The 11,938-nt window shown below is 40.9% G+C and overlaps 1 protein-coding gene across 1 annotated transcript; it reads left to right on the forward strand.

The window, feature by feature from the left end:
• Positions 1-979: 979 nt before the first annotated feature.
• Positions 980-9,364, forward strand: LOC144063712 (SAM pointed domain-containing Ets transcription factor-like). The gene is made up of 6 exons (XM_077585522.1): positions 980-1,036; positions 1,886-2,309; positions 3,934-4,131; positions 4,247-4,291; positions 5,552-5,674; positions 9,175-9,364. Exons 1-6 carry the CDS (start codon positions 980-982, stop codon positions 9,351-9,353), a joined length of 1,026 nt encoding a protein of 341 aa, XP_077441648.1. The 3' UTR covers positions 9,354-9,364.
• Positions 9,365-11,938: the final 2,574 nt, after the last annotated feature.

An 11,938-nucleotide genomic window follows, 5' to 3' on the forward strand; every position in this document is an offset into this window, starting at 1 on the left:
TTCAACGGCTTCTGTCCAACAGAACCCTAAACTACCTGAAAAAACGCTTGCTGCTCGTTCTGCTGGAATGTTGCATGCAAAATGAGTCTGAGGAGCATGAGAGATGTGGAGGCTACTAGGTCTCAATTTCTTTTTATCTGCAAACCTGGTTGAAGCAAAAAACAAGTCGTTTAAGCAGCTATTTAGAATAATTCAACACTGTTTAGTTGAAGCAAACATTGACACAATGTTCTTCCGTGCTCCTGCACTACTTGCTCATCTTTGGTGTTTGACTTTTCAATGGTAGTTTTCAACTTTTGAAAACAACTCATCACAATAGGTTTAGGTTTACTTTCCTGTTCTTCTCACAGTATGAGATCAATTTTTGTCAACATAATTAATAAAAAATATTTCAAATGATGAGATCCTAGTGAGGATAAGCAGTTTGAAGAATGAATGAGTGAATGAGCCTTAAGTGTCCCCACCATATCCCCTTATTCGTAGTTCTGTGTAATTTGTCAATGTCCTTTGAGTTTACCACATGCAGAAAATGAATTGTTGATACCAAACTAGGCTACAATTATACCTCTCACACAGTTAATTCATGAAGTTACAATAATATTTTGTTTTAGGATGGAAGCAAGTGATTTTTATACTTTGAGCTGTGTGTCTTTTTTAATAATCCTTAACAATTTACGACTTACTTAACAGTCAGGAACGTTTGACTACTTCAGAAATAATAACGGCATCAGTTTTGACCAAATAGGCCCCTCCCTCGTTGGGTCACACACACCGTTTCCCCATAAACTGAGATGTTCAGCCAGCTTTCTCCTGAGGGCCAGGTATCAAACAAGGTGTCTCAGTGGTCGTAGTGGACTGAAACGAAACAGCTCGAAACCAACAACCTGTTTGACATACAGCTAATTTTTTTCCTTGAGGCAAGTGAGTTTGGGAGCTCCGGACGAGCGCAAAACCATTTTAGGGAAGGACAGGGGAGCAGATGCACCAGGAGAGGAAACTGATCTCCATTGGCACCCACTTTGGACTGACAGATAAGGTAAGAAATTCCCAATACAACTAAAATAACACTGTTACATAATACAGTAGTTGTACATAAAATGTCAAATATGTTGCTGTGCAAAACTGAGTTGAGCCAAATTGCATTATAGAAAAAAAAATCATGTGCTATACTATATTTTGAAATGTAACACATTTCATTACATTCATAAATACGACAATACAGAAGCCCTTAATGGAATTATCACTAATTTATCTTATTTGCTTTTTATATTGTTCTTTCACTGTTATTTCACATCTGCAAGTTATTTTTTAGGTCAGGTCACCAACCTTTTTTAAACGAAGCTACTTCTTGGCTACTAGTTTATATTTTGTGCAATTGTCATTTGGCTGTTTTGTACGTTTTAATTCAAATTTCATACCATTCCGCAACTGACACTACACAGATGTTGCACAGGTGTAATACGACATGTTTCGAGCAGGCCTGTGGCATACTGCTGATTCTATGCACCTTGTTTAGAAAGTTTGGTAGTCATTTTTTGGGGAATACAATACACTGTATAGGTTGGTGTGTACACGCACTCACACATTCTTGCTCTCTCTCTCTCTGCTCACAAACCCACATAGACAGAGAACGACAGAGAGATTGTTTATTTTGCAGGAAGGAATATCTAGAAGAGTGAGTTTTCACTGCAACTAAACTTTGGAACAGCAGTCAGTGGTACATCCAACTATTTAAGTCATGCTCATTGTCATTCACACCCCAACTAAAAACACAATTTCACCTTGTTTCCTTCTTCTTCAAAAAAATAAATAAAAAATCCTCATGTCAGCATTGGTTTGGTTTGGTTTGGCAGATATAATAAACCTCCATTCTTTTCTTTTGCAGCCTTGCATAAAGTTGAGGATGGGGAGTTCAGGTCATGATCACATGGGCTCCACAGGACGCTCATCTCTCTGCACAAGTCCCCCATCTGACAGAGATGGGATCTGCTGGATGGAGGGGACAGATGATATCAAACCTTCCCGCAGTTTGTTGGGCTTCCCAGAGCTTGGCTGGCCTGGAGTGTACCCTACTGGTTATGTTGGGTTAGCAAGTGGAGAACTGAGGATTGGCGCGGCTGCTGCTCTTCCTGCTCATGGTCTGGGAAGTCCAGATCCAAGCCCACCCATACTCAGCCCGGCTCAGATCCCTCTCATTGATGTCCAGGGTGAAGCAGAGGAATACTGTCTGGAGCAGGTCCAGTCGATTTTGGTGGGAGAAGTGCTAAGTGATGTTAACAAAGCTTGCAAGCTGCTCAACATTGCGCCAGGTACAATTATTGGATTCATGTCAAATTAAATAGCTATTGGTTGAACTTCAAACACTGCACTGCTCTTGCTATCAATATGCACACACACCTGATGAGCCTCTGGGGACCTGCACGCCTTGTGCAAACAGACGATCCTTGTAGCTCCTATTTAACTGACAGCCTTCAAAATCTTTCATCGTGACGCTGATTGCTTGCACATACAGCACCAAAAAATAACGAGCAGCCATACAAATCATATTTCTGCATTTTCCACACAAGTGGTGCCATTTAGAATTTTCACAGATAAGGACTGTAGTCAATGCCACTTAGATTCAAGCCTTACTGCACTCTAAAAATAGTTAAGTCAAAAATAACCCAAATAGTGGGTTAAAAAGGGACCGAGCCCCTACTTGGGTCAATTTGACACAACTTTGAGTCAAGAAATGGGTCTTTTAATGTAAAACAACTCATAAATATTGGTCAGATCCTTTACTTGGGTAAAAAAAGGATCATTTTGTATCAAACAACCCAGAAAGTTGGGTCAAATTGACTCATAAAGTGGATCGGTCCATTTTCGATCCATAATTGGGTTACTTTTGACCCAACAGTTTTTAGAGTTTGTGTGGAGTTTCCGTTTTCTCACCTTACTTTCATGGATTTCCTCAGTTTTTATCCCACTTTCCTAAAAAACATGTGGAAGGCTAAAGCTACACTTTGTAACAATTTGCCCAAAAATATCTTTACAATAGCCTTTTTATTTGACCATTCATGACCCCCCAATTTTTTTCATTAGTAGTAGTGCTGTCAAAGTGAAAGAATTAACTAATTCATTAATAACAGACAATATCACATTAATCATGTATTAATGCAGATTAATCGAATTTAATTAATTATTAATATTCATTTTGACAGCAGATGATCCTTGAGCTGACAGCGGATGGTTACGTTCAAGGTAGCACAGGTTGTGTTTGAGCAATAAACATAACAACATGCATTAAAGCAAAGCATTTAATAAATATTTGCGTATGACATTTACAACTGATTAGAACAAGAGGAGGATGAGTGTGTGCAGTGGATCAAAAAATGTTGAAGATATCTTCATAACATTAAATGTCGAAATAATTAACACATAACAGGTGCTCTTTAAATTTGGCAGAGGCAAAAAAATGTTGATAAAAAAGACTTATCAAAATTCTAAAACGTGATTAATCAGATTAAAAAATCTAATCTAATTAGCAGTTTAACACCATAGCTGTTCATATGGGAACCCCTGTAATCTTCTGGCCAATAGATTTCAGACTGAATTCGGGTTCGAATTTGTGCGCTGCAAGAAGGGAACATTCAGTATTTTATTTGTTTTGTTTTTTTCCACTTATCTTTAAAATGAACACATATTTTTGTCAAGAAACTATGCAAGAAATGTTCTTGACTCAGTAAACATTTCAAAAAACAAACAAACAAAAAAAAAGAAATACATAAAAAAGAAGGGAACATGCAGTTTAATTTTTCGGCCACAGATGGCAATAGCCATTCAGAAATGGAATGTTCTGCGTTCATTAGGCTGTAGCTATTTATGATGACAATGAAACAATAGTCTGAGTAATTGTTGTCAATATTAAATAATTGTTTGAATTTTCCTCCGCAGACCCACTAGATTGGAGCTGCACGCACGTTTACAAGTGGCTTCTGTGGACGGAGCACTTGTACCGACTGCCACAGATGAGCATGCTCTTCAAGGAGTTCAGTGGAAGAGACTTGTGCTCCATGACAGAGGCTGACTTCAGAGAACGCTCCTCGCAGTTTGGAGAAATGCTATATGCTCATCTCGACATCTGGAGATCTGGTAAGAATTGTATCAGCTGGGGGGAGGCAAATGAAATGAAATGAAATGAAATGAAATGTGTTGGGTGTGTGTTGGAAAATGCTATTGGATTCAATTTTGTGTCTGTTTCTATTAGCTGCAGCAATGAAGGACCAGTGCCAACCAGAAGACTTTAAGTCAGGTAAGTCTCGAACACTTTTACAAATTTCGGCATCGATCGACAACAATGATTGCTCTACAACCCCACGCAAACATTATGGAATCACCATTCTCAGAGGATGTTCATTCAGTTGTTTAAAATTGTAGAAAAAAAGCACATTACACACATGACACAAAAACTGAAGTCATGTGCAATGACAACTTTTTGACTTAAAACGTGAAAAATCAAAAATCAAGAACAAAATATTGTAGTCTGCAACAGTTACTAGTTTAGACCAACTAGAGGGATGAAATTATAGAATCACTCAATTCTGAGGACAAAATATTCACCCTGTAAATTTCTATTCCTAAAAGTCACTACGTTTACATGCAGTCAATATTCAGGTTAAGGTCAAAATTCCACTTTCTGAAACTTTCGGAATAACCCGTTTACACGCGTGAACGGACATAGAGTTACTCCCCCATACTTATTCCGATCTCCCTGACGCATGGACGTCTTTACCCAAATTGATTTCATTTCTGCCTTTAACTTTCTATTGTCAATAAAATAAATTATATTCATGTCACTCACCACACTAATAATGTAGTCAGTCTTTCAGTCAGTGGATGTTTGGGGATGATGAAATCATTTGTCAAGATGATCATATATCTAGCTATTGAGCAAAAACTATGAAAACATTCCTAAAAGAAAAACACATAAGGTCAATGTCATACAAATAGTCAGAATCTCATTTCAGTTGAAAATCTTTAGAGATATTTGATGAAAATAGTCCATGACAAAGCAAAAGCAATCAGAGAACGTTGGAGCCAGATTGATAAAGAGTGCTGTTATTCACTCATTAGGTCTATGCCATTTAGACTGCAAGCTATTATAAAAGCCAGAGATAGTGCAACAAAGTACTCATGATGTGTTGTTGAAGTGTTCTTTTGTTGATATTTTTTTGGTCATAATTCCATCATTTTTCCCTCAGACTTGAGTGATTCGATAATTTTTCCCCTCTACTTGGTCTAAACAAATAGCAAACTATTACGGACTACCACATTTTTTCTTCTTTTAAAGACAGAATGTTGCCATTTGAAGTGACTTTAGTTTTTTTTTTTTCACGTCTGTGATCTGTGATCTGTTTTTTCCCTCAACAAAATTAAACAAATTGAACCCATCCTCCGAGACGGGTTATTCCATAAGTTTTGCCAGGGGTTGTATAAGGACAAAGCTATGGATACAGTGCCCGAGGCTCTACTTCTACTTTTTATTTATTAATTTTTTTAATTTATTTTTTAGCAAATGACAATTCTTGGTGCAGCTGCCCCAGCCAGCCCATCCGCTTGTGGCAGTTCCTTCAGGAGCTGCTCCTCAAGCCACACAACTACAGCCGCTGCATTCGCTGGATCAACAAAGAAAAAGGTAAAAAAGAGAACTGGCATCCAGTATTCCAATTAGCTGTTTACTTTGGGAAAAGACCAAACCACTGGGACAGTGGAAAAAGTTGATATTATCAAGTCATTGTAAATTATGTTTGATGAAGAGCTGGTCTGGTTTGAGTGAGCTAACCAGTGTTGGGAATAACGGCGTTTAAACTAACTGCGTTAGGTAACTCCGTTTTTTTTTTTCCCATAAACGGACTAATCTAACAAATTATTCTCCCCATATTTGAAACGCTGTTATCATTATTGTATGAGAAATGCGTTGCGTTACAATTTATTTATTAGATTCAAGGCTAGAAGTAATCTTACAAGACATTGTGCGGTGACTAGCTCTGAAAATGTCATTTGTGCACAGTTAGAGGCACTGTTGTTGTCGGACCTCGTCACAATAAAAGTGTTTTGACAGCTGAAATGTAGAGTGACTTTTATTTTGGAGGTGCCGCAGGATGCGTGTCACGACGTGACGGCCGTGTCGTCCTTCTTACTTCTGGACCTTGAGGATTAGCATATTTTAGCATTTTAGCAAAGAGTCCACATCATTGCCTGGAGCTGGTTGGACAACTTGACAACAAATAAAAAATAACATTTGAGATTTGTCGAAAAACGGCCGCCATGAAGAGCGATTCGTTGACAATCATGTTCCACCAAGAGCCATATTGCGACTCCACAAGCACAGCTATAAAGATACCGGTAAGTCATAGCGACACGCTCGCCTAGTGTAATTAATAGCGCCAACAATTGTATTTCTCTTATTTCACGAGTGGTAAACATGTGAAAAGTGTTGAAAGAAATATGCTCACACTCATGGAGGCGATGGATTGGCGATTTGTATGTGAATGATGCATGTTAAGCCTAGAGTTGGGCAGTTTTCTGACGTAAATCAATCATTAAACACGGCTTTATATGTGTAGAATTATAAACTGAAGATATATCACCATACTCTCATATTTGAAAGTGTAAAAAATTATAAGTTTTTCAGAGAGATCAAGTGGAAGCTGATGATTCTGAGGAGTAGATACAGTAGTAGTTATGGCTATGATTTTGGCCATGATAGCATTAAGCACTGTATATTTTAATAGCGTTGGTAATGTCTTTTTATCTATTATTGATTATTTTAGCCTTAACAATCATAAAAACTAACCGGGAAATCCTGGAGGGACTGGCTAGTACTGTCTACAAATTACCTATAGATAACATATGTGCCACAAATCACCATCTATCCAGTATCTCTAAGGGAGAGCCCAGACACCCTGTGGAGTAAACAACCCCTTGTATCCGGGATCTTGTTCTTTCAGTCACGGCCCACAGCTCATGACCACAGATGTGGGCAGGAATGTAGATCGACTGCTAAATTGAAAGTGTTGCCTTCCGGCTCGGCTCAGCTCTATGTTCACCACAACAGACCGATACAAAGTCTGCATCATTGCCGACGCTGCAGCCAATCCGTTTGTCGATCTCCCATTCCATTCTTCCCTCACTTATGAACAAGACCCAGTATATTTGAACTCCTCCGCTTGGGGCAGGAGCTCATCCCTGACCTGGAGAAGGCAATTTACCCTTTGCCAACTGCAAACCATGGTCACAAATTTGGAGCTGCTGATTTTCATCCCAACCACTTCACATTCAGATTTGAACCAATCCAGCGAGAATTGGAGATTGCAGTTTAAAGAAGCTGACAATAGCACGTCATCTGCAAAAAGCAGTGATGCAATACTGAGGCCACCAAACTGGAACCCTTCTGAGCCTTGGCTGTGCCATAAATTCTGTCCATAAAGGGTATGAACAGAATGGATGACACAGCATCCTTGCCCTTATCACTTATTGCGCCCCACCTTGATCCGTCAATGTTATTGATTTAGACAGGTTTGTGTCCCAAGATCTTTGGAGCTAAGTTGTGTGGGACTTTATACTCCTGGCTGGGTCACCCATGGCTAACAGGTTTTAGGCGAGGGGCCAGACTAAGGATAGCTAAAAGACGTCTTATGATGCATAAAAATGTTGGACTCAGTTTTCCCTTGCCCAAATATGGGTCACCAGAGTCCCCCTCTGGAGCCAGGCCTGGAGGTGGGCAACGAGGGTCCCCCTTCCCATAGCCTCACCACCTGTGGGAGGGACCAAAAGGTTTAGGTGCAATGTGAGTTGGGCAGTGGCAAGGGGACCTGATCCCCAGCTACAGAAACTAGTTCTATGAATGTGGAATGTCATCTCCCTTGCAGGTAAGGAGCCCAAGCAGGTGTGTGAGATGTAGAAGTTCCAAGGGCTCGCCTCCACACACGGCTTGGGCTCTGGTACCAATACTTTCAAGAGGAGTTGGACTCTTTCCTACTCAGGAGTTGCCCAAGGTGAGAGGTGCAGGCATACTTATTGCCCACCGACTCGGGCCCTGAACATGTATATTGGGGTTCGGGCAAGGAGGATGGGTCCTGACTGTTGTTTGTGCATATGCACCAAACAGAACTTCAGAGTCCAGGGTGCTAGAGAGCGCTCCTGATTGGGACTCCATTGTTCTTTTGGGGGACGTCATTGCTCATGTGGGCAATGACAGTGAGACCTGGAAGGGCGTAACTGGTAAGAACGGTCCCCCTAAATCAGAACTTGAGTGGTATGCTCTTATTGGAAATCTGTGCTCGCCATGGACTGTCTATAACAAACACCATGTTCAGACACACGGGTATCCATATGTGCACTTGGCACCAGGATACCCTAGGTAGCAGTTTGATTAACTTTGTGGTCATTTCAATGGACTTGTGGCAGCTTCTCTTGTATGCTCGCGTGAAGAGAGGGGCGGAGCTGTCAACCGATCATCACCTGGTGGTGTGTTGACTCCGATGGTGGGGGAAGATATGCCGGTCCGACCTGGCAAACGCTTTGTGAGGGTCTGCTCAGAACGTCTGTCAGAATCCCCTGTTAGAAGCCGTTTCAACTCCCATCTGGCAGAACTTCAGCCAAGTCCTAGGGGGAGGCTGGGGCGCATTGAGTCTGAGTGGAACATGTTCTGCGCCTTAATTGTTGAGCCGGCCGACCGGAGCTGTGGCTGTAAGGTGGTCTATTGTGGAGGAAACTCCCCAAACCCGTTGGTGGACACTGGCGGTTGGGAATGCCATTAAGGCTGAAGCAAGGGTTTCAAATCACAAAAGCAACAACTCCTTCTACTAATTAGTCCAATGATGACATTGTGCATTGTGGTGCTTGTCTGGAATGTTTGTGAGTGACAAGCAACCAGTTAGTCCATTACTTTACAGAATGAGCTACAGTACCACCATCGTTTGACTGTTTCATGTAATAGGACTGATGAGAAAAAATGTGTGCCTTTCGGTCCATTAGGGTGTTATCGCCTAGATTAGTAATTAATATTGGAAGTTCTGGTTGGAATTGAGCTGTTCATGACTAGTGTTGATGCGAACCAACAGCATGTTGGTGCACTATACACATACTGTACATACTATACTGTATGTGACAACTTCTTTCCTCTGTCCATAGGGATTTTTAAAATAGAAGACTCGGCTCATGTGGCCAGGCTATGGGGCATCAGGAAGAACCATCCAGCAATGAACTATGACAAACTGAGTCGATCTATACGTCAGTACTACAAGAAGGGCATCATCCGAAAGCCAGATGTGTCACGCAGACTGGTCTATCAGTTTGTTCACCCTATATGACCGAGCTTTTTGTTCCGTCAGGATGTCAACAAGCTGAAAAAAAATGAAGATATGCTGGACTTAAACAGAAGAACTTGTTAGCTCCCTGGCGTACCTAATCTTTCATTTCAATCGTAAAGACTGCCTACTGAAATGTGCACGTCTGCCTATTACAAGCTAACATTAAAAGGAATTCATTGTTTTATTGTTTTGAGCACACTGCAGATATTTCAAGTCATTTTGTATGATAGGCTATAAAAATTGAGTTTCGCTCTACAAACAAAATGGCGGACTAATATGTGAAAAAACAAATAAAGTTGACAATTCCTTCTTTATCTCAAAGATTTGCATTGACGCTCTACAGTCGGCTCTCTGCAAACTTGAGATCAGACCACCTCATGTACAAATTGATTTTCACCATGTTCTGCTACTGTCATCAATCTAGTGGCTTCATGTAGTTGGCATTTCATTTACTGAGACAACTGTGCTAAGTCTGTTTTATATCCTACTTGCTATATCGTCTTTTCCCTGACTTGAGAGGTTAATATTGTAATTTAGAATACACTTTTCACGTTTAAATTCTCCTGTGTCCTTGTGGGTAGTGCTGTGGGTTTCCGTTTTTTTTCTAGCCAACATGTCATAATGTCATAACATTGACATAGAGCCATTCACAACATGGGCTGTCCCTGATAGCTGATAGCACAATTGTCCACGAGGAAACGCAAGGATCATGAAGGAACGTAAAGATCATAAAGGAAGCCAGTTTTTCCATGTCACCTTAGGGATACCCTACTTTTTCTTCCAGGTCCAATCTATTATTTTAATTGTTGTCCTGAATTAAAGTAACGACTGTTTTGAAAAGGTAAAAAATACAGATACTGTTGTTCAAATATAACAAATTCATAAATACACAGTAGCACAAAATCTTGGGGGGAAAAAACGACTGCAGTATACTTCATTATATGAGTATTTGTACTTTGTTACTTCCCATTTCTCCCGCTGAGTGAGTAGCCTGGATTTTTAGCCCAGCGGTCAGTGTGCTCAACTCCCAACCAGGGACATGCATGGTGGACTCGTGCCTTCGAGGCCCAGATGTAGCGGGACGGCGCAAGAATAGACCTTTTCACCATGACGTCACACGGACTTCTCGGTGGCAAGAGTAACTGCCCCCTTCCAGGAAAATACCAAGGAAAGCATACTCCATCCATCCATCCATCCATTTTCTTGGCCGCTTTTCCTCACTAGGGTCGCGGGGGTGCTGGAGCCTATCCCAGCTGGCTTCGGGCAGTAGGCGGGGTACACCCTGAACTGGTTGCCAGCCAATCACAGGGCACACAGAGACGAACAACCACACTCACATTCACACCTAGGGACAATTTGGAGAGTTCAATTAACCTGCCATGCATGTTTTTGGAATGTGGGAGGAAACCAGAGTACCCGGTGAAAACCCACGCAAGCACGGGGAGAACATGCAAACTCCACCCAGGAAGGCCGAAGCCCGGACTCGATCTCACGTCCTCTGCACTGGGAGGCGGACGCGCTAACCAGTCAGCCACCGTGGGAAAGCATACTCCCTACACTCTAAAAAGACAATTGTTGAACTAACTTAAAATTACAAATTGACCAACCTAAAAAAAATCACTTCAATGGGTAACACACAGTTGATTTAGGTTAGTCCACAGTCCATCCATCCATCCATTTTCTTAACCGCTTGTCCTCACAAGGGTCGCTGGACCCTATCCCAACTGGCTTTGGGCAGTGTACACCCTGAACTAGTTGCCAGCCAATCCCAGGGTACACAGAGACAAACAACCATCCACACTCACACCTATGGACAATTTGGAGTGTACAATTAACCTGCCACGCATGTCTTTGGAAATGTGGGAGGAAATCGGAGTACCCGGTGGGAGAAAACCCACGCAAGAACAGGGAGAACATGTAAACTCCACCCAGGAAGGCCGAAGCCTGGACTCAATCTCACGTCCTTTGCACTGGGAGGCGGACGTGCTAACAAGTCAGCCACCGTGGCACACAGTGAATATATTAAGTTTAATTAATTATGAGTTCATTTAACTTAATATATATTTTACCTGAATGAAGTTAATCCAAAGTGACTCCAATCCAATGTATTAAGTTTATGGAACTCATAATAAATTAAACTTAATGTATTCACTTTGGACTAACTTAATTCAATCGTGTGTTACCAATTCAAGCGATTTTTTAAAAGTTGGTCAACAATTCAATTTGTAATCTTAAATTGGTGTACACTAAATGGTGTTCAAATTTATTTCATCAAGTGGTTTCACACAATAAAATCATCTGGATCCAGAAACAAAATATTTTAAGTAAATGTGATATACTTAAAAAGTGTATCTGGAGCCAGACGATTTTATTTCATGCAACCACTCGGCGGAATAAAATTGAGTAGCATTTTTTTTAGAGTGTAAATGTTGAATCTTCTTGTCATAGTTGTCACCATAGGCTGTTGAATCGCAGCTCTTTCAGTCCCACAGAATATAACTTGGAAGCATTCTAACGTCACAAGTTGATTTAAGTCTAAATTGGTCTTTTCTTTTACCTAATTTGGACTCATTCCTCTTTAGTTT

This window comes from Vanacampus margaritifer, chromosome 1, assembly GCF_051991255.1.
Source record: "Vanacampus margaritifer isolate UIUO_Vmar chromosome 1, RoL_Vmar_1.0, whole genome shotgun sequence".
Lineage (NCBI taxonomy): Eukaryota > Metazoa > Chordata > Actinopteri > Syngnathiformes > Syngnathidae > Vanacampus > Vanacampus margaritifer.